This window comes from Anastrepha obliqua, chromosome 1 (genome assembly GCF_027943255.1).
Source record: "Anastrepha obliqua isolate idAnaObli1 chromosome 1, idAnaObli1_1.0, whole genome shotgun sequence".
In the NCBI taxonomy this organism is placed as follows: Eukaryota; Metazoa; Arthropoda; class Insecta; order Diptera; family Tephritidae; genus Anastrepha; species Anastrepha obliqua.
The window spans coordinates 82,888,494-82,911,667 of NC_072892.1; the positions used below are offsets into that span (position 1 = coordinate 82,888,494).

The following is a 23,174-nucleotide window of genomic DNA, read 5'->3' on the forward strand; positions in this document are numbered from 1 at the left end:
TATGCTGCAAGGCATATATTTTCGTTTGATCGATTATTAATTTTACCACCTCGTCGTCAAAAATATATTAGTTTCAAAAATTTCAAGTTACCAATAAAGAACACGCTTCAAGTTGGGATTGTTCGTAAAAATGCGTTTCTGGAATTTCCGCACTTGTTATTCTTTTTCTCCATTTTGGATTTAGATCTTTTGACAACTTTTGCCTTTTTTGTAAGCTTGCAAGTGGAACATCATCATCACTGTCACTGCTCAAAAATAAGTCAACTTCGCCCGGAACATCCCTTGGAATATCATCACGGAATATATTATCCTCTTCAATGTTCTCCCCATCTGTGTCACAGTGGGTATTTGGCGGTATAATAGCGAAGTCGAAGTGACTACGGTCGCTTGATTCAATATAGCCGGTGGCCGCAGAAAGGTTGTAAAACCTCTTTCCGTAAAATTTTTTTACATCCATTTCCAAATCTACATGAAAATGCACACAAAATATATATTAATGTTCCCACTGTACCCATGCGAGTACACTAGAATTTAAACCTACCGAAATGCACTTTTCCACAACTTTTTTCGTATTTTTGTTATAAAGTATACAAATTATATGTATTATGAATATTTCAACACTGAACTTTTTCCGTGATAACTTAGATTTTGTCAAACAGAGAGCTTATTGCACGCAAAGACAAGTGAATAACGGATAACGGGACTCAAAAAAAAGAAGGAGAAACATGTGTATTCCTTTTCGACATTGCTCTGTATTATAAAGTGGCGAGTACATTTAAAAATTTGTAAGCGTTGGCTTTTGACGTCGTTTCGAAAAAGATGCTTTTTCTGTACTCAAGCGAGTACAATGGGATCAAATGGGTTAATTACACAGGTCAACAACGTTTTGTTCTAGGAAAGTGTAGGGTCATTTTCGAAGTAATTTTTTGCGTAGAATCCGAATCCGGGGTTTAAATTGCTCTATCACGTCAGGATTTTGAGATATACTAACCTAAAAGTGCAAAAACATTGTTTTTGCCCATTTTTGAGGTTATGTAGCTAAGCAGATTTTGCTCTTCATAAAAAAGTAAACATTGTATTTTAAAGTATAAGTCTTCCTCTTTTAAATGCCGTTGAGTTTGCTTAAATATCTTTATTGTCCACTGAGATATCGCATTTTGAAGTTTCCATGTTTGTGAATTTTTCGACATTCGAAAATCCATTGAGATAACATGAGACGTGATACGGTCGATTACATAGTCGCACAAAAAAAATAACATGGAGACTTCAAAATGCGATATCTCAGTGAAAAATTAAGATATTTGAGCAAACTCAACGGCATTTAAAAGAGGAAGACTTATAATTTAAAATACCATGTCTACTTTTTTATGAAGAGCAAAATCTGCGTAGCTACATAACCTCAAAAATGGGCAAACACAGCGTTTTTTGCACTTTTAGGTTAGGATATCTCAAAGTCCTGACGTGATGGAGCAATTTAAACCCCGGATTCGGATTCTACGCAAAAAATTACTTCGGAAATGACACTACACTTTTATAGAACATTCCGAATCCATTTTTTTGCAGACCTGTGTTATCGTTGGGTTATTTTCTTAATTTTCAAAACCGCACCACACTGGGGTGTTGAGGTGCATTCAAGTCGGCGATTTCGTTTAGTAGCGTGAGTGACTGGTATTGCGTAAAGGCGTGTTTAAAGAATAGAAATTTGTGGTATTATATAAAAAGTTGTTAGATTGACTACAATAAATAGAAGTGCTCTTTGATTTTAACGAAATGTTTAAATTAACTGCCTCATGCTTAATTATTGCGTTACTGTTGTTTTTGTACAGTGCAGCTGATGTAGGTAAGTTCCTAGCGAAATATAGAATTACAAACACATACATACATACATATATACCCTGCTTAATTTTTTGATGCTAAATAAAAACAGCGGCTGTTAGCTATGGTCGTTGCGAGTCTCAATTCAATAGCAAAGGCACCTGCGTGCAATTGGCCGATTGCCCATTTATTGTAGATATCCTTTCGGGAGATCTAAATACAGAAATTGAGGAAACATTGCGGAAGAGCCAGTGTGGTTATGATAACACATTCACGGAGAATACACGCAGGATTATGGTGAGTAAGAAGTTGGACTTGAGAGAACAATACACACCCACATACATACATACATGCAAGTATATTATAGTGTGAAGAAATTTGACAAAAATGAGAAATTCATAAAAAATAAAAAGAAAAAAACATTTAGAATTCCAAAGCTAAAATAACCTTCAAGTCAATTAAAGGTCACCTTGAAGTCAATTCAAACTGAGAGACTGGAAGTCCATGTGTACTAAAATAATGCCAATTAATAGCAATAGACAGAAGTAAAGAATTTACAACAACAATTACTCTCAAGCCAATTAGAACCAGGTCACCTTGAGATAAGTGAAAAAACTTCTTTCCAGCTTTAACAAAACCAACGCTTAAAGGAAATAACAAAGCCAACTACAACTCCAAAACCAACAAAACAGCGAGAAAGCAGCAACAACAAGATCGGAGAACATATAGTATATATGGGCATTTCTCCAATGTCGAATGCGACATTCGTACGCATTCAAAGTGAAAAGAAACATATACCAAAACATTATTTTATTTTGACAAAGGGCGAAAGCTATAGCACTTGATTAGCACTATATTGGTGCTAAGGTTGATTTTGGGAAATTGTTCGTTTTCAATATAATTACAAAAAATCAAGCCATTCGCATGCGACAAAAACAGAAGTCGCTTTCAAAGCAAAAAAATCAAACACAGCGAAATCTTAAGAAATATATTAATGCGACTAATTTTGATGTATCTTAATAATGCTTTTTATTTTATTCAAAAATATTCAGTAGTTTATTTTTTATTTAATTTTAATCACTGTCGTTCGCGAAATGTCTCATGCGACATTTTGTTCCATCATACTTTTTATGTTTATTTTTTTAATTTTTATGTAATTAGATATGCAAAAGATGATTATAATTTAATTTAATATATTCAATATATTTATTTTCACAACCAAAATTATAAACTTAACAAAATATCTTCAATAAAGAAAAACAAAAATAAGTATATTAATCTTATATACTATGTAAAAACAAAGAACGGAAACTAGCTTAACTGAGAATTGTATTACTAATGTCAAATAAAGTTCTTTTAATGGAATATGCAGTCCTAGCTGCTTCTAACTGTTGGCCATCGCAACAAAACGAATGCAACTGGGATATACCTGGAATATTTTTCACTTCCTTCCATTTTTCGTCCAACTTATAATAAAGAGACAAATTTTCAATTTGAGCAGATGGCATAAAATACATTTTAATTCCATGTTGTTTTGTGCACATTGATAAAACGATAGTGCATCTTTTAAAATAAAGTTTTTAGATTTTGATATTTGCCACACTTTTCTTTTAATGACGGCTCCAACTCCATCAACGGCTCCCTTTCCGTGAGAACTGGCATTACTAGTCATTAACATAAAGCGCTTAGCTACTAATTTGCCTTCAATTATAATGGCGTCTTCTTTCCCGAAGCTTGCACTCTAATATTATCATTCTGATAAAAAGCATTGATGGCATTAATTAGGCTTTCTGACGGTTCTGTTGGATTGGTTAACGTTTTTCTTTTCTTCAAACTGCTTATATTTTTTACCAGGACTTTAAGAACTTTTAGCCTTCTGTGCATGTCTTTTGGCATCGCTTTCTCCACTTTTTTAACAGCTTTCGCCAAGGTTTGTCTACATTCGTAAGATGCATTTTGGCTTTGACGTGCATATGACATTCCATTTTCTAAGAGTTTTTGGCGCCTCTTTCGTTGTCGTATGCGATTATATTTCCGTTTTTCTTGAATTATATCTTCTTTGCCTTCAGCCAGTGCTCTCCACGTCTGTCTAGCTTTCCGCATTCTTTCCTTGTTTCTTAATTTATAGCTTTGTAATTTTGTTTCATCAAATCGCCTTATTTTTCGCGCCGCCGTTTTTACTCATCTATATTCAAAAATTTTATATTTTGTATTTACATATACTAATAAAGATATTTTCGAACGAAAATTTATTTTGAATCTGTACATTTTACACTTACGATGTCGCACGCTACAAGCTTTAAATAAGTAAAAAGAGCAAAGCGCTGATTATTTTCCAGCAAAGTTTTGTTTATTTAATTAGCAATAAAAATATCTATTTGCTACTGATATTTGATGCAAATTGTACAATACCTTCGACTCACTGATAACAAATGTTCTTTTTCAATGTCGCACGCGACATCGAGTTATACGGTAAATCAAAGAAAAAATTTACCGTAATTGGCAATCGCATCGTTCCTTTTACATTTTTCTTACATTCTTTACATATAAACCGAGATTTAAAAAAGCAAATGTCACGGCATAATATATCTTATCAAGATCATTAAACAAAACAAAACACGCAACAGAAATGTTTAAAACCGAACTTTTGCACTGGTTCGACTTTGCATTCGAATATTTCAAAATGTGGTTTGTACAAATGTAAAATTTGTTTACATTAGTCACATTTGATAGATTCCCTATAAAAATATGTTAAAACAAGATAATTTTATAGACTTTGAATTTTTTGGCTTCGGTTGACATTTCTGTGGAAATGCCCATATATGTATATCAACGAAAGCAGTGGTTAAAAAAAACAAAAAAGCAACAGGCGTCATTCGACATAGATTTTCAAATCAACTGAGTTACATATGTAAAGCGTTTTTCAGTAAGAGCGCTTCAACTTTTGAACTTTTTTGAATAAAACACAAACGGTTTGACTTTTTTAACTAATTTTTTTTTTTATTATCGAGTTTGAACATATACATTTAAGTATGAAATTCGATTTCTTTTGCATGACCACCGCGTGCACGTTTTACGAAGTCCAATCGTTGAACCCAATTTTCGACCACTCTTTTGCATAAATCGGCCGACATTCCAGCAATTTCGCGTTCAATATTTCTGGAAATAATGCGCTCATCGAACTTACTCTTCAACAAATCAATTGTAGCGTGTGCTGTGTAGCTTGTGGCCCCGTCCTATTGAAACCACATGTCGTCTAAGTCCATACCATTCAATTGCGGCCAAAAATAATCGTTTATATGTCGCGGTATCGATTTCCATTCACAGTAACGTGGCTATCGTTCTCGTCAACGAAAAAATATGGGCCAATTACGCCGCCGGCATGTAAACCGCACCAAACAGTCACTCTTTGTGGGTACATTGGTTTTTCGGCAATCTCTCTTGGATTATCTTTCGCCCAAATGCGGGAATTCTGCTTATTGACGAATCCACTGAGGTGAAAATGTGCGACCTCACTGAAGATGAAGTGCGCGATATGCATTTTGATTTGAACGCCCGTTTTCATAATAAGCCTGAATAACTTTAACGCATTGCTCAAGTGTGTAGCGTTCCATGATGAAATGTATACTAATGAAGTGTACAAATGACAAACGAAAAATAAAATATATTGCGTCGTTCGCCCTCCCTATCGGAAAAAAGTTGAAGCGCACCTATTGAAAAACGCTTTACATATATACATATTCGCAGATATACGAGTACCATAACGTAAGTTGTGAAGAACAAAAAAAAAAAAAATTAAGATTAAAAAAAGGAAATAAATAAGGGACAAACGTATATAAAATAAATATAAATATAAAATGGATAACTTAGATGTAAACACTAAATTTAAGATTATTTCTACAAATTTAAGTAGTATTCCAAACTATGATGGAAATCCAGATGGTCTTTTAAGTTTTGTACAAAGAATTGATTTAATGATACCCATATTAGAATCATTCCCTATAGAGTTCAAAATTTTGCTTATGGGTAATATTAAAGACAAAATAATTGGAAGTGCAAGAAGATCAATTTTAATTAATGGCAATGTAGATACTTGGCCAGAAATAAAGAAAATTTTAGTTGATAATCACGGCGAACAAAAATCTGTTGATGAGTTAATTGATAAAATAAGATCTTGTCGGTGTGATTCAACTATAGAAAATTTTAATAATAATCTAAATGCCTTATTATGTTGCTTAAATAATGCTCTGTATTTTAGTAATAACAATTCCTTAGAAATTAATTGTGAAAGTAATGGCAGAATTGCTCTCAATTCTTTCAAATATGGATTACCGGAGCCTGTTAGGAGTATTATTGTGAGCAGGAATCCGAAAAATTTAAAAGACGCGTATGATATAATAAAATCCAATGGGTATCTGAAATATATTATAACAATAAAAAATATTGTGATCATGTTACACATATAACATGCAGCCATTCAAATTTTCAACAAAATAATAATAAAAATAGTATTAGACAAAATTTCAACAACAATAATGATAGACAATTTCGTAATAATAGTAGGCAAAACTACAACAGTAATGACAGTAAATCTTACTATAACAAATATAATGGGCAAAATTTTAGCAAGAACAACAGTGGACAACATTACAACAACAATACAACATTCCAGCAGCGTCATGCAAACGATAGTCAAAATTTTTCATCACAGCCGATGCTTAGTAATAGCAGACAAACAGGCCGGCAACCAGAAAACAATTTTCAAACAACAAATTATATTGATACAACTAGGAATCCTTATAGTAACCAAAATTATAAAAATACATCAGTTGAACCAATGGAGTTAGGTGTTAACGAGAGCTTTCAAAATTTTCAATATCCCGGGAAAAGAAATTACCCTATATAGTGATTGAAACGCATATTAGAAAGCTTAGGTTTATAATTGATACAGGGGCGGAGTATAGCTTAATAAATCCTGAAGTATGCAACCCTAAGTATGCTGTTAAGCCAATCATTCGCGTATTAAAAGTTTTGGGAAGAACTATCTATACGAGTAAGCAATATTCTATATCTTTATTTAAAGAATTTAAAAAACCCAATACTTGTGTGAGCTTTCTGGAATACTCATTTCATAAATATTTCGATGGTATTATAGCAAACAATATTTTACTTTTTTTAAATACAATAATCGATTATCAAAATAGAAAACTAAAAACCGATGAAGCAACTATACCTATATATTTTAATAAAGAAGAAGAGATTTTAGAAAATGAATATTTAAAAAATGGAAACTTAGAAATACTTACTTGTGAAGATAGAATAGATAAATTCTCCAATGATATTTTCGCTAAACACTTAAATATAAGAGACAAGGAAATACTAAGTACACTTTTAAAAGAATATCAGGATATATTTTACAAAGAAGGAGAAAGCTTGCCCTTTACCAAAGAGATTCAACACAGAATAATAACAAAAACTGATATCCCAGTGTACAGTAAACTTTATAGGTATCCGGTAATACATCGATCGGAAGTAGATCGGCAAATTCGTGATATGCTAGCTAAAAAAATAATTGTACCAAGTAATAGCCCATATAATTCACCTTTATGGGTTGTACCCAAAAAGGCGAATAGAGATGGGCCACGGCAATGGCGAGTTGCCATTGATTACCGGAAGCTCAATGATCAAACAGTCCATGATAAGTTCCCAATTCCGAATATGCAAGACATATTCGACAAATTGGGAAAATGTTGCTACTTCAGCACAATTGACCTAGCAAAGTGATTTCACTAAATTGAAGTACACAATAATGATAGAGTAAAAACGGCTTTCTCAACGGCAGACGGCCATTATGAATTCACCCGTATGTCCTTTGGCCTTAAGACAGCACCTGCCACCTTTCAAAGGTTAATTAATTATGTTTTAAGGGAATATATAAATAAAATTTGTGTTGTCTACTTAGACGACATACTTATATTTTCAACTAGTTTTGACGAGCATATAGTCTCAATTAAGAAAATATTTAATACTCTACGAGCGTCGAATTTAAAAACTCAATTTAACAAATGTCACTTTGCTGACTTCACAACAAAATTTCTGGGACACATTGTATCTGAAGACGGTATAAAACCAGATCCTTCGAAAATAACGGCGATGAATAATATGAAATCCCCAACTAGTGTAAAAGAAATAAACAATTCCTTGGTATGACAGGATAGGTATTATAGAAAATTTATACGGGACTACGCAAAAGTAGCTTACCCGATGGTTCGATTTCTGAAGAAAAACGCAATATTGGATTTTAAAAATGTAGATTTTTTAAAATCTTTTAATACATTAAAAAATCTAATTACTAATGAACCTGTCTTACAGCCACCAGACTTTGGTAAAAAATTTGTGCTTACAACTGATGCATCTCAGTTCGCTATTGGCGCGGTACTAAGCCAAAAAAATCACCCTATTTGCTATGCATCTCGCACTTTATGTGATCATGAGATAAGATATTCCACTATAGAGAAAGAAGCTCTGGCTATGGTATGGGCTGTAAAGCATTTTAGAACTTATTTATATGGACGAAAGTTCATCATCCAAACGGATCATAAACCGCTTACTTGGCTTCAAAATCTAAAGGAGCCTAATATGAAATTACAAAGATGGAAAATACTTCTAAATGAATACGATTTTGAAATAACGTATATTAAGGGAAAAGATAATAACGTTGCAGATACATTAAGCAGATATTTTGAGCAGTATAATAAAAATAGTGAAGTAGCTAATTTGTACAATAATATTGAAGGCAGTAAAATGGAAATTGATGATGAAAAGTGTGATAATTTGGATACAATGTCTATAGAAACAGCACACAGTGCTCTTGAGGATAATTTAAAATATATATTTATAACAGAAAAAAGCATTAATTATTACAAAAATCAGATATATCTCAGTTACGGTCAAAGTGAACAGTTTTTTATAAAAATCGTTAACAAAAAGTGTCAGACTCATATAGTAGTAACGAAAAACTCGAATTTAAAAGATATCATGGGAAAAGTCTTGATAAACAAGGGAATTATGTGCATTTTTTGTGACGATAGTGAACTATTTATAAAGTTCCAGTATATATAATGGGTTTTTCAGTAAGAGCGCTTCAACTTTTGAACTTTTTTGAATAAAACACAAACGGTTTGACTTTTTTAACTAATTTTTTTTTGGGAGCCTGTCCTTATTCTGTATTACAAAATTCTGGGTGACAAAATTCTGTAAATTGCAAAAGAATTCTGCTTTTTAAAATTCTGCTTTTTTAAAATTCTGCTTTTTAAAATTCTGCTTTCCAAAATTCTGCTTTTTCAAAATTCTGCATGTTTAATGCGAAAAATTCTGCTTTATTCAAGTTTTGTGATTTTCGTCATACAAGAAGTAACAAAATAAACATTTATTCCATAAATATATATTACATATGTATATGTTTAAGCGATAACAATATTTTAGTTTAGCCAATTACATTTAGTGTGACTTAATTCATTTCTTTTCTTAATAATCCTTCGCAGCGGTTCGTTTTTTAGAAGAGTTCTACGCAAAAATACTGTAGATTGCGTAGCCGGAGTTGGACTGATGAGGGTTATTGACGTGATAACGTCTTATAATTCGATTTAGCCGGCTGCACGCACGAAAAAATGTGTCGTTACCTTGCTCATTAGTGCTACCTTGCTCATTTGTCGTTACCTTGCTCATTTGTCGTTACCTTGCTCATTGCCGTTATCTTGAATGAACTGCAAGTGAAAGCGCGGAACGAACAAAGCAAACGAACGGCAACGTTCGACATCTTGCTCTCTCCTACTTAAGTGATACATATATGTATGTATATGCGCATATGTACATATATAAATTCACATATTTGTATTTGCATATGCCTTCTTATTGATTATTATTCATTTGATTTACTTGAAGAATTTAAAATAAAACCAAGTGTATCATCATCATCCTTACCGAATTTATAATTAGTGACGACTAATTGTTAATAATACCTGTTGTTTTAATGTTTTTATTATTACTTTATTATTATATATGAAGGAAAAAATGAATGGTAATATTTACCACATACTTTATAAGATATGTGGTATACCAATATATGTAAAATACATATATAAACATGCATACATACATATACTTTGGTTCAATTTCATAGTCTAATATACAAATCTCCTATGCGAAAACATATAAACATGCATATACATATACAATTTCGCGCAATTTTCAAACAAAAAGAATAAATCTATATGTAAAGATGCATACAAAAAACATATGGACATATCAAATGTACGAATCTATTCTGTACGCAAGCAAATGTAAGCTAAGTGCTTGAACTGCAAGCGAGAGCGCGGAACGAACGACAAAGAGCACAATCGGTCCCCGCGTTCGGCAGCGTTCGACATCTGGCTCTGTCCTACTTGAGTGAGCATATATATATATATACATATATGTATGTATATGCGCATGTATATATAAATTCACATATTTGTATTTGCATATGTCTTCTTCCTGTGTGCATGGTAATGAACCATTTCTCTGTTGAGAATAGGACGATGATAGGAAAAGTAGGAAAGGAAAGCGAGTGTTTCGAGTGTAATGTGTCTTGAAAAAGGCAAATCGGTGATGTTGCCTCTTAGTGTTGTTTACTTATTAACGTCTGATGAACAATCGAAATTGAACATGTAATATCTTTCATGAAATTGATAAATGTTTCGTAACTTGACCTATTCCATTGCGATTCCATTTACCACCTTCTCTATATCCATAAAAAATATCTATCAAACAAATAAAATTAAAATTTGGTTTTGAAAATTGCAACCACTACATCAGTATTTTTTTATGGCGTTGTCACGTTAAACTATCGTCAGTCAACCGACTTTACAGACAACCTCTTTTTTTTTGAAGCGCGGCCGAAGGCCGCCCACGCGAAAAGGGGTTCTACGCAAAAATACGGTGGATTGCGTAGCCGGAGTCGGACTGATGAGGGTTATTTTGTTGAAGCGCGGCCGAAGGCGAAAAGGAGTTCTACGCAAAAATACTGTGGATTCTATCGAAACTATTATTATTATTTTTTATTTAATATCTCGAATAATAATAATAATAAATTAAATAATTACATTACCTCTTTAACATTGTTAACATTATATTTTAATACAGAATTTTGAAAGCAGAATTTTAGAAAGCAGAATTTTAAAAAAGCAGAATTTTAAAAAGCAGAATTTTAAAAAAGCAGAATTTTAAAAAGCAGAATTTTGTTTTTAGAATTTTGTACATACTGAATTTCGACACCAACGCTTTTTTTATTATCGAGTTTGAACATATACATTTAAGTATGAAATTCGATTTCTTTTGCATGACCACCGCGTGCACGTTTTACGAAGTCCAATCGTTGAACTCAATTTTCGACCACTCCTTTGCATAAATCGGCCTAAATTCCAGTAATTTCGCGTTCAATATTGGCTCTGAGCTCACAAATCGTCGCCGGCTTGTTACTGTAGACCAATGACTTCACATAACCCCAAAACGGGACGGCTTGTTAAATGGGCCGTAATGCTCTTAAAGTAGCAGCAACAGAACGATTATTTTCATAAAAAATTTGCACAATTTGCAATCGTTGCTCAAGTGTGTAGCGTTCCATGATGAAATGTATACTAATGAAGTTTACAAATGACAAGCGAAAAATAAAAAATATTGCGTCGTTCGCCCTCCCTATACGTAAATTTTTTTGAGAATAATAATCTTACTTTGTACAAATCAAACGTTGTTTTAAAGGAAATTACAGACAAAAATGAAATATTAACAATAATAGAGAATGAACATTTGCGTAATAATCACAGAGGTGTTCAAGAAGTTTTTTAATTAATTAATTAAAGTTAATAACTGTTCAGATTGTCAAATCGCAAAATATGATAGGAGTCCAGCTAAAGTTCCGTACCAAATCACTGAAAATCCGACCCATTTTAATGATATAGTGCATATCGATATTTGGTTTCTATACAGAAATGTTATGTATTTAACTACAATTGATAAATGATAGAAATTGGGTGGCAATATTAGAAGCTATAAAACAACGTATACTATATCTAGGAAAAAGGAATAAGCTAGTATTTGACAACGATCGATGTATATTGCACAGTGCAGTACGTTTATTTTTGAAAGAACAAAATATCGAGACACATACAACTACAGCATATTTCAAAACTGGAAATTCAGTCATTGAACGCCTTCATGGGACATTAAACGAACATTTAAGACTCTAAGAAGCAAAAAAGGAACTTAAAAACGTACAATTAGATGAAAAAAAGGGGTTGTCTGTAAAGTCGGTTTACTGACGATAGTTTAACGTGATAATGTCATAAAAAAATACTGATTGAATGGTTGCATTTTTCAAAAGAAAATTTTAATTTTATTTGTTTGATAGATATTTTGTATGGATATAGAGAATGAGTTAACATTAACGTAATATAATATACTTTAACATAACATAACATAACATAACATAACATAACATAACATAACATAACATAACATATCATAACATAACATAACATAACATAACATAACATAACATAACATAACATAACATAACATAACATAACATAACATAACATAACATAACATAACATAACATAACATAACATAACATAACATAACATAACATAACATAACATAACATAACATAACATAACATAACATAACATAACATAACATAACATAACATAACATAACATAACATAACATAACATAACATAACATAACATAACATAACATAACATAACATAACATAACATAACATAACATAACATAACATAACATAACATAACATAACATAACATAACATAACATAACATAACATAACATAACATAACATAACATAACACAACATAACATAACATAACTTAACATAACATAACATAACATAACATAACTTAACATTCCGTGTGGAGTTGTCTGTCTGTCTCCCATCGGACGCGTCCCCAGGTGGCGGATCGAGGAAGGCTCGGCATCATGCAGGGTAAGTGGGAAATAAAATACCACTCGCGGACCAAAACAGACAATCACCGGCTTGGAGGTGCGGATAGTTCTACTATCACCAAGCTAGGGTATAAGGGCTAGCAACCTACTTACCCAAAAGCTAAAACCCAGAAGCGTCTGCCTCAGATTGAGCGGCTCCCTGGTCAGCGTCTGTTCTCCATGTAAGGAGCGGCTGTACTAATCGCGTAATGCGAAATAGCTGGGGCTATGAGCCTCTGTTACCTGAGTATGCGGAGTGGAATCTTGCAAAAATGGCTTTCAGAAGGGTTCATGACCTCTTCCGCCTCGTTAAAACCTGGCAGGTCTCACAAAGCGCTCAAAGCGCGTAGTCTTAAATGACCACGTAGGTTGGGTTGAGATTACTCCCCATTAATTCCGGCTTGAAGTCTGGCACTGAACACTGGACCCCATAAGGGCCAGTGTCAACCCTCGCATGGCCTCCCTGTTTACAAAGATAACCATGGGACTTACGGTAACTACGTACACGCGCTGAGATAGCGGCTGTGAGTTGGGGCCCATACAGCATGGACAACAAAAACATAAATAAAAACAAAAACAACGATGAAAACAGCACTGCCAAGATGGCAACAGGAGAAGCTATGGAGGCTTTCAGGAGGAGTTCCGTTATTGCAAGGACCCCTCCACAAGCAGCAGCAACAACAGATAACACAACGGAGAGCAGCCTGCCAACAACGGCTACCCAGCGGCGGACAGATGTATCAACACTGGAGATGAAAGGTCGAGAAGGCACGCCCGGGACGCCGACAACCCATATCATCAAAAAAGTCACTGACGCTCCCAAGCCGCAGCAAAACCCTACTTCCTGCAGCACTGATGCAAAACAAAGCAGTCAATGTGAATTGATCGACATCCTTGGAAAAGAAATTGATGCACTTATTCAATACGTGGAATCACGCCGTAATGTCCACGGTGACATAAGAAGAATGTGCAGTATTATCAAAAGAGCTCACACAGACGTTCTCATTGAAACGGATTCAATGGAACGTTGCATAAGAAAATTGTCTACCTCTAAACAGGTGCAAATTGTTTCGACAGCAGGGAAAAACACTCCTCAGTCGGCTAAGAGAACTAGAGCCAAAGAAAGCCCAAGAGCTGCAACCCAGATTGCAACAAAGTCTCCAGTTGCTAAAAGGAGGAAAAGCGACTCTGATTCTTCCCGGCCACAAACTGTAAATCAACCCATGCAGAGGGAAGAGTGGAAAAAGGTAGAGAAGAAAAAGAAATCGCTGAAAAACAGAAAAGGCACCATCAGGCCAATGTCGGACGCCATTATTATCGAGAAAAAGGCGGGCGGTACATCATATGCGGATATGCTGCGAGCAGTAAAGCACAGCGAAGAACTGAAGGACCTTAGCGAAAAAGTTAAGACGATGCGACCTACAAAAAAAGGTGGCCTTCTTATAGAATTTAAAAGGAGCAAGGATGTTGAGGCCAGTAGTTACCAAATGGCTATTGAAAAAGCGCTGGACGGTGTAGCGTCGGTGAACCTGAAGACGCATACAGTCACAATCCAATGTAAAGGTCTTATCACTGACCTGAACACGGAGGAGGAGCTACTTGAAGCGATTACTCAGCAGGCGCAGGTGAAAAATCTAAAGATGTCGGCGATACGAAGCACACGCACCATTCCAGGAGGTACACAGTCAATGTATTTATCGTTGCGTGCAGATGATGCCAAAAAGGTGCTGGAGCTAGGACATCTCAAAGTAGGATGGGTAAGATGTCGAGTAACAGAAGTTACATCACCGAGACGGTGCTACAGATGCTGGGCATACGATCACGTAGCAACCGCGTGTAAAGAACCCGATCGCACCAAATTGTGCAGATGATGTGGAAAAGAAGGCCACCAAGCAGCAAGCTGCAAAAACGATGAAAGATGTGCGCTGTGTACCGGAGCACATGCAGCTGGCAGCGCAAAGTGCCCGCGCTACCAAGAGGCGGTGCGTCTTAGAAAAACATGAAAGTTCTTCAGCTTAACGCAAACCATTGCCAAGCAGCTCAGGACCTGCTATGGCAGACTGTAGCAGAACAAAGCATTGACATAGTTCTACTTTCTGAACCATTTGAAAACATTGACACTCACAATTGGCTTGCTGATAGTAACATGGGAGCGGCGGTTTGGCTGGTGGGCAATAAAACTCCCCAGTGTAAAATGTCGACAGTCCGCAACGGATTTACATGGATAAAAACGGACGATGTGTTCTATGTCAGTTGCTATGCACCACCACGATGGTCTATACAGGAGTTCGAGCAAATGATGCTAGAGCTGGAACTTGAATTAAGGGGAAAGAGGCCGATCCTGCTTGCAGGAGACTTCAACGCTTGGTCAAGAACTTGGGGCAGTACACATACCAATCAGAGGGGTCGGCTGGTTGAGAACACCGTCGCAGCGCTCGACCTTGTTCTTCTGAACACTCCTGGCGTATATACGTACGACTGCAAAAAGGGAAACTCCATCATTGATCTTGCCTTTGCGGACCGGCTAACTGCGAATACAACCATCTGGACGGTAGATAAGGCCATCCATTCGCATAGCGACCATCTGGCTATTATGATACAAACGTACAGCATAGTACGTAGATACAAAACGAGTGTCCGCAAATGGAAAAAATCATCTTTCAACACTGAAACTTTTAAAAATGCTTGGGAAAGTGTTCATATTGACGGAGTTAATGCAGAAATTCTGGCGGAACAAATTGCCTCTCAAATGGAAGCTTCCTGTGACGCAACCATGCCCAGGTGCGGAGTCGGTAGGCACAAACAAGCAGTCTACTGGTGGACCGATGAAATTGCATCAATCCGGAGGAAATGCCTAATGGCAAGAAGAAAGGCACAAAGAGCACGGCGCCGATCATCGTATGAAGATCTTTATGCATCCTATAAGGCTCGTAAACGCGATCTGAAGTTAGCAATCCAGCAAAGCAAAATCAGAAGTTTTAGAGAAATGGTAGACGCGGCAAATGTAGATCCATGGGGCTTAGCGTATAAAACTGTCATGCGGAAAGTGAAGGGACCGCAATCATCTCAACCAACGTGCCCACGGCTATTACAACAAGTGGTTGTAACGCTCTTTCCACCGCAGAAAGACAGTGATAACTCAGCGGACAACTACGAGTTAGAGCCGAATATACCTTCAGTAACAACAGATGAAGTGCTAGGTACACTGAACCGCATTAAAGACAGAAAGGCCCCAGGACCAGATGGTATACCTAATGCTGCCTTTAAGACAGCTGTACAGACGAAACCACACCTTTTTGCGAGCTTGTACGAAAGTTGTCTTAGAGAGGGAACTTTCCCAAATAGATGGAAGATTCAACGACTTGTGCTGCTCCTCAAACCAGGAAAGCAACCTGATGAACCATCAGCGTACAGACCGCTGTGCATGCTCGATACGGTAGGAAAAGTATTCGAACGTATCATATGCGACCGACTACAAGCCTATCTCGAATGCCCATCTGGTCTATCGGACAATCAGTATGGTTTTCGAAGGGCGAGGTCAACGGTAGATGCAATCAGGACGGTGACAGACATTGCGCACGAAGCAATCAGCGGTGGGCACTTGCATATGAAGTACTGCGCTATCATCACATTGGACATCAAAAACGCGTTCAACTCTGCAAAGTGGAGCAATATTTTAATGTCTCTCAAAGAACTAAGAGTACCGGGTTATCTACTGTGCATAATCCGTAGCTACTTCACCAACAGAATTCTGCAATACGATACAGACGGTGGCCAAAAAACATATCAAATCACTGGCGGGGTCCCCCAAGGATCTGTCCTTGGTCCAACACTATGGAATGTCATGTACGACGGACTCCTCAAACTAAAACTACCAGACGGTGCTACTATCGTAGGCTATGCAGATGATATTGCGCTTGTAGTTACGGATAGAAATATAGACCACCTGGAAGCAAAAAGCAATGACGCAGCAGCAAGGGTAAGGCTATGGTTGGCAAAATCCGGATTGGAATTGGCAGCCCAAAAAACCGAGGCGGTACTCATCAGTGGGCGGAGAAAAAAGGAGGAAATAAAAGTACGTATCGGCACCCATGAAATATCCTCTAAGGCGTCGATAAAGTATCTTGGCGTGATAATAGACAGGCGACTTAGCTACAAGCAGCACCTATCTGCAGTAAGCGCAAGAGCTGATGCCATCAATGGAGCGCTAACACGAATGTTGCCTAATATTGGTGGCCCGCAAGGCAGCAGAAGGCGTGTCTTATCGACAGTGGTAGACTCCGTACTCTTTTACGCTGCCCCGATATGGGCAGGAGCTAAATCGTCCAGCATACATTATGCAGCACAGGTACTTCGCCGAAGTGCAATAAGGGTAGCTTGTGGCTACAGAACGGTCTCGAGAGACGCGATAGGCGTAATCGCGAGCAAACTACCAGCTGACATTCAGGCAAAGGAATTGAGCCGTCTCTATGGCAGGCGACGGGCTAAGCCGTCATTAGAAGAAAAAGCTGAAGAGAGACTTCATTCGATAGAAGAATGGCAAATCAGATGGGATTCGTCAACTAACGGACGTTGGACTCATAGGCTTATCTCAAATATTAGCCAATGGGTGACCAGGAAACACGGAGACGTTGACTATTATCTCACTCAAATACTGAGTGGCCACGGTTGTACCTCCATCGGTTTAATCTGGAGGACACCCCATTCTGCCCAAACTGCAACAACGCGATAGAAAATGCGGAACACGTATTCTTCTACTGCGATCGTTTCAGAGAGGAGCGCCTAACGCTTGAAGCATTTCTGGGTGGACAGCTGTGCCCGGAAAATCTGATCACCAAGATGCTCGCATCAAATGCTTGGTGGAATGCAGTGACAAATTTTGCAACAATGATAGGGCTATATCTTCAACGCGCAGAGTGGCAACGCAACATGCAGCGAAGAATTCACCAGCAGCTTTTGACCAGAGGTAGACTGCCTACGAACTGACGTCAAATCACAGACGCCTGAGCTTAGTGCTCAAGACGGTATCAGACTACGACATGTCGGTAATACTTACGACACCTTTTCCGATGTTCCATTTGCTGCAGCACCACTTGTGATGTGAAAGCAATGGATATTATCGATAGCGTATAACCTCCATACGCCCATGAAAGAGGAACCTGGACGCAGGTACCTGTTGTGTCAATAGACATACACGCGGCTCCACCTTGACGTAATGTTACCACGGTCCCAGGGTGGAACTCAGCCGATAAGGAGGGTTGTTATAGTGTTAGTGGGAGCATGCCCCACATACCACTGGTGCGACGGCACCTGTGATGATGTTTCTGACATTTTGATTTTAACCTCCCTAAAAAAAAAAAAAAAAAAAAAACATAACTGAACATAACATAACATAACATATCATAAAGCATTCACCAACAGCTTTCATTTGATACCCATATTGTACATACACGTCCGAAGGTTACCCGGGTCCACGTTTTGACCTATATCTCGAGACCCTATCTACCAATAGGTATTCAAACTATACGGAAACCATCTTCAATACCTCCTTAACAATGTGTGTAAGTTTGGTTTAATTCGGTGCAAAGACACGGCGGGTCCACGTTTTGGCATATATTTCGAAACCCTAGTCATCAATAGGTATGAAAATTACCCCGTATTGAAGCACTTTTCAACAGTTTTCATTTGATACCCATATTGTACATACACAACTAAAGGTTACCCGTTTTGACCTATATCTCGAGACCCCAGTCACGGAGCGGCATGAAAAATACTCTGTACTAAAGCATTCACCAACAGCTTCAATTTGATATCCATATTGTACAAACACATTCTAGGGTCCACGTTTTGGTCTCTATCTCGAGACCCTAGTCACGGAGCGGCATGAAAAATACTCTGGACTAAAGCATTCACCAACAGCTTCCATTTGATACCCATATTGTACATACACATCCGAAGGTTACCCGGGTCCACGTTTTGACCTATATCTCGAGCCCTATTTCCAAAATGATGTATGGTGAATCGAATGGTGAAAGAATTTTTAAAATCGGTCCAGTAGTTTTGAGCCAAACAAACAAAGTTTTCCTCTTTATAATATTAGTATAGACAACATATCTTATAAGGTATATGGTAAATATTAAAATACATTTTTTCCTTCATATATAATAAAAAAATTAATAATTATAACATTAAAACAACAGGTATTATTAACAAACTTGGTTTTATTTTAAATTCTTCAAGTGAATCAAATTAATAATAATCAATAAGAAGGCATATGCAAATACAAATACGTGAATTTATATATGTACATATGCGCATATACATACATATATACGCTCACTTAAGTAGGAGAGAGCAAGATGTCGAACGTTGCCGTTCGTTTGCTTTGTTTGCTTTGTCGTTCGTTCCGCGCTTTCGCTTGCAGTTAATTCAAGGTAACGGCAATGAGCAAGGTAACGACAAATGAGCAAGGTAACGGCAATGAGCAAGGTAACGACATATGAGCAAGGTAACACTAATGAGCAAGGTAACGACACATTTTTTCGTGCGTGCAGCCTGTAAAATCGAATTATAAGACGTTATCACGTCAAAACTTTTTAAAATTTTTGTCTGTTACAATAATACAATACATTCTACAACAAAATTGATTTTATTATAAAAAATTTTGATAACGAGTATATTGAAATCCTCTGTAAAACCTACAAAAAAGAGAAAAAGGAAAGAATTGAGAAATTAAATCAAAAAAGTGATTCTAAGCCGACCGAGCAAATAGAAAATATTGTATGTAATAGAGACATAGGTAAAAATAAACCTAAATACAAAAAACTTGTTGCATATAGCAAGAATGGAAATTATGTAACTGATACATCAAATAATCGCAAAAATAAATATTATAAAGCTCAATGTAAACGACGTTACAAGTTTCAAAAGTAATAGTTTATAAAAAGAAATTAATAACCAATTCACTGTTTTATCATAGATTTAATTGGAATTTACGAGGTCGTAAATATCTTATGGGGGGAGGAGTCACATACTAATGCTCCCACTACCAACAACACACACTTCTTTACTCATCATCTCCTTACCTCTCGTACTTACATATATTCTCACATCTCTTCTTCACGTTTCTTAATTTGCTCCCTTATTAACTGATCTTTAACATTATCCAAACCAATCTCTTCTTACGTAACAACAACAACATTTTGCACTCTCTCCCACCATTAGTTTTAAGCTCTTCCTTGTTAACTTAGTTGTAAGAATTGTGCAATATTTGAATCAATTAATAAAGTTACCGTAAAAAGGAACGGATCATTATTATATACAAAAAGTAAGTGTGGTTTTTATCCTATCTCTATAATATTTATTTTGAATCAAAATGAGATGAGGAGCAATACGTGCACGGAGTTTGCATGAGTTTTATTAAGTTGTTATTCAGATATACACATCTACGCAAAAGTGCGTAGTAGGCGTGACCCCGTACATTTTTTGAAGTCATATTTTTTTCCTTGGGTTCATTGTTGTACCCAATATTTTCTTAAGCGTTATAAGGGAGGTGGGCGTTGCTAATGACCAATTTAGTCCAGTTTCAACTTACATTGGATAAAGGGTAGTATGTGTACTAAGTTTCATTGAAATATATTAAAATTTGCTCGAATTATCGTGCTCACGGTCGGATGGTCCGATATGGGTAAATCGACTCCTCTCATGACTTTGAGTCATTTTGTTTATATACCGTTATGTGAACAAATTTATAATACCTTTGCGCACAGGTGGGCGCAAGTATAAAAATAAACAATAAAATACTCACAGTATTTCCACGACAGTCGGTTCTACGTTACCGAAACGACCCGGATTTATATCCGGCCAAGGACTGTCACTCCAGCAGCATTCCCCATATGTAAGTATGGGGAATGTTAATGCTGCTACAAAAACAACAACAATAAAATACTGTTATGGTAAACTAATTTGCAAAGTTATACTCAATAGTTCAAAACTCGAGTATCGACAAAGTAAGATTAAATGAGCTAAGTTGTATCTTTATGGCACATACCAATAAATATGTAAGGCAATAATTGTATTGACGTCGATTTATATGATATGGAGTCATTTTACAGATAAACGAAAATGGCGAAAGTGGTTTGCTCGTAAAAATTTCTCCAACACAAAATAAAAAGCTCACGCATGTCACAGGTGTCCTCTCTCTGTTTTAATTTACCTAACATATACGTTTCGAAACTTCCTGAACCGAAACTTTGATCCACCGGGAATAAAGAAAAACCTTGTGCCTATATAGAGGATTTTCCGACATTCCAGTGATAGTAGGCTACACTTTACGGGGTCGACTCAGATATATACCTGGCTAACGACTGTCACTTCCGCAGCATTTCCCAAACGTTTATGGGGGATATTTTATGCAGCTACAATCTGACTTCCGGGCACTAATAGAACACGGTGAGCGATGCTTCAGATCTGTTAAAATCTGCTTTAGGAACTGCTATTGGATGAATTGCAATTTCACCTGGATATCATCATCTGCTGGGACGATACAACATAAATAATCTTAGCCGAAAGGACACATTAAAATATTTCCACTAAACGATACTCGCCAACAGTCGCACCCTGATGAAATATACTTAATATAATAATATTTATATAATAAAATATATATGACAGTATTTGGCCGAGCTTCTACTTGATTTTTGCCTCAAATGAAGAGATCTACATTTTTATACGGCAGATGGTTCTTTCATGGCAGAAATACACTTGCCTACCGAAGGGCGACCGCTTTTATAAAAAACGGTTGCTTTATATTTAAAGCTTCGAGTTTCGAACACGGGTACTACCGAATGGTAGTCGCGGACCAAGCTTTTCGGTTAAGATGGCGGATACTACCACAATAAACTAAAACCCATTTTAATGCAAACAACTTTTAAAATCCTCGAAGATGAGAATTGTCTTTCATAAACATACTTTTTTTCTAAGACTTATTTGAGTTATTTTTTTTTTAACTTATTCTTTCCCTATAAACAGGTATGTTGCCCCGAGGAGGATTTGCAAAAACCTCCGATAAATACAAGAACCGGTACACAGCTAGGTAATGAACTAGCCACTGCTGGAGAATGTGGAACCGCTCGTTCCATCGATCGTATCTATGGTGGTGATAATGCACGCATTATAGACTATCCATGGATGGCGTTACTTCGATACAGAAGGGGTGAGTAGTGCATACAAACTAAAATAATACAAAAAATTTACTTTATTTTACGAAAACGATTATTCCATCTCCCCACTATAGGTGCCAATGTGCTTGAATTTCTCTGTGGTGGTAGTCTTATCAATTCTCGTTATGTGCTCACAGCTGCACATTGCCTAAACCAGAGCAATCAGACGGATGAGCGGTCACTACACAGCGTCCGTTTGGGTGAATGGGACTTAAGGACCAATCCTGATTGCGAAGTGGATATACGTGGCAAGGAATCATGCGCTCCACCCTTCATAGAATTAGGTATAGAGCGAGCCATATCACATCCCAAATATGTGAGCAATTCGAACGAACAATTTTATGACATAGCTTTGTTGCGGCTGGAAGCGAGTGTAACTTACAGTGACTTCATACGCCCGATTTGTTTGCCGGTAGCTCAGGAATTATATGACAATATGTTTGTGAATTCTACCATGGAAGTGGCTGGTTGGGGCGCCACCGACAAACCTAAAGCGCGCTCATCGCCGGTGAAAATGGCAATTTCCGTGAGGATCTGGGAGACGAATATGTGCCACAATACATACAAATCATTGAACCGTTATATCGATGGTACACACCATTTGTGTGCGGGTGGCGTGAATGGTATCGATACATGTCGCGGAGACTCCGGTGGACCGTTGATGTTACTAAAGACGTTGAATTATCGCATTGTGTACTTTGTGACAGGCATCATTTCTTTTGGCCCTGAGCCATGCGGTTTTAATGGGTGGCCGGGTGTTTACACACGTGTGGGCAACTACATAGACTGGGTGAAAAGTATGATGGAACCATGAAGAGGATGCAAACGTTAGCCGAACACTTTAAAAAGTAGTATAGATAACTAAGATGTACAATTAATAACATAGTAGATAAGTTTATACGCAATTTGTAAATATGAATAGCTTAATAATTTTTAATTAAAAGTAAAATATTGTGATTATTAGACGAGTTGAAGTTCTTGATGTAAGCATACCGCCTTTCCTACAGCAGCCCAGGAAATAATGCATACATATTGTGTATATACTGTTTTGATCAAAAGGTTCCCGGAATATAGTCGGAAAACACAGAATACAATTTT

The 23,174-nt window shown here is 36.6% G+C and overlaps 1 protein-coding gene across 2 annotated transcripts; it reads left to right on the top strand.

Annotated features, from left to right (window-relative positions):
• Window positions 1-1,621: 1,621 nt before the first annotated feature.
• Window positions 1,622-22,976, top strand: LOC129246447 (spaetzle-processing enzyme-like). Of its 2 annotated transcripts, none has more exons than XM_054885296.1 (4): window positions 1,622-1,840; window positions 1,928-2,112; window positions 21,886-22,069; window positions 22,151-22,976. In XM_054885296.1, exons 1-4 carry the CDS (start codon window positions 1,771-1,773, stop codon window positions 22,888-22,890), a joined length of 1,179 nt encoding a protein of 392 aa, XP_054741271.1. In that variant the 5' UTR covers window positions 1,622-1,770; the 3' UTR covers window positions 22,891-22,976. The 2 variants fall into 2 exon arrangements, with proteins under 2 accessions (XP_054741271.1, XP_054741278.1); XM_054885303.1 differs by having other exon boundaries at window positions 2,012-2,112.
• Window positions 22,977-23,174: the final 198 nt, after the last annotated feature.

Bases quoted from the DNA above. Each gene is read 5' to 3' on its own strand.
- LOC129246447 (XM_054885296.1), top strand. From the start codon at position 1,771: ATGTTTAAATTAACTGCCTCATGCTTAATTATTGCGTTACTGTTGTTT. The intron at 1,841-1,927 runs GTAAGTTCCTAG...AAATAAAAACAG, and splicing joins GTACAGTGCAGCTGATGTAG to CGGCTGTTAGCTATGGTCGT. The intron at 2,113-21,885 runs GTGAGTAAGAAG...CCCTATAAACAG, and splicing joins AGAATACACGCAGGATTATG to GTATGTTGCCCCGAGGAGGA.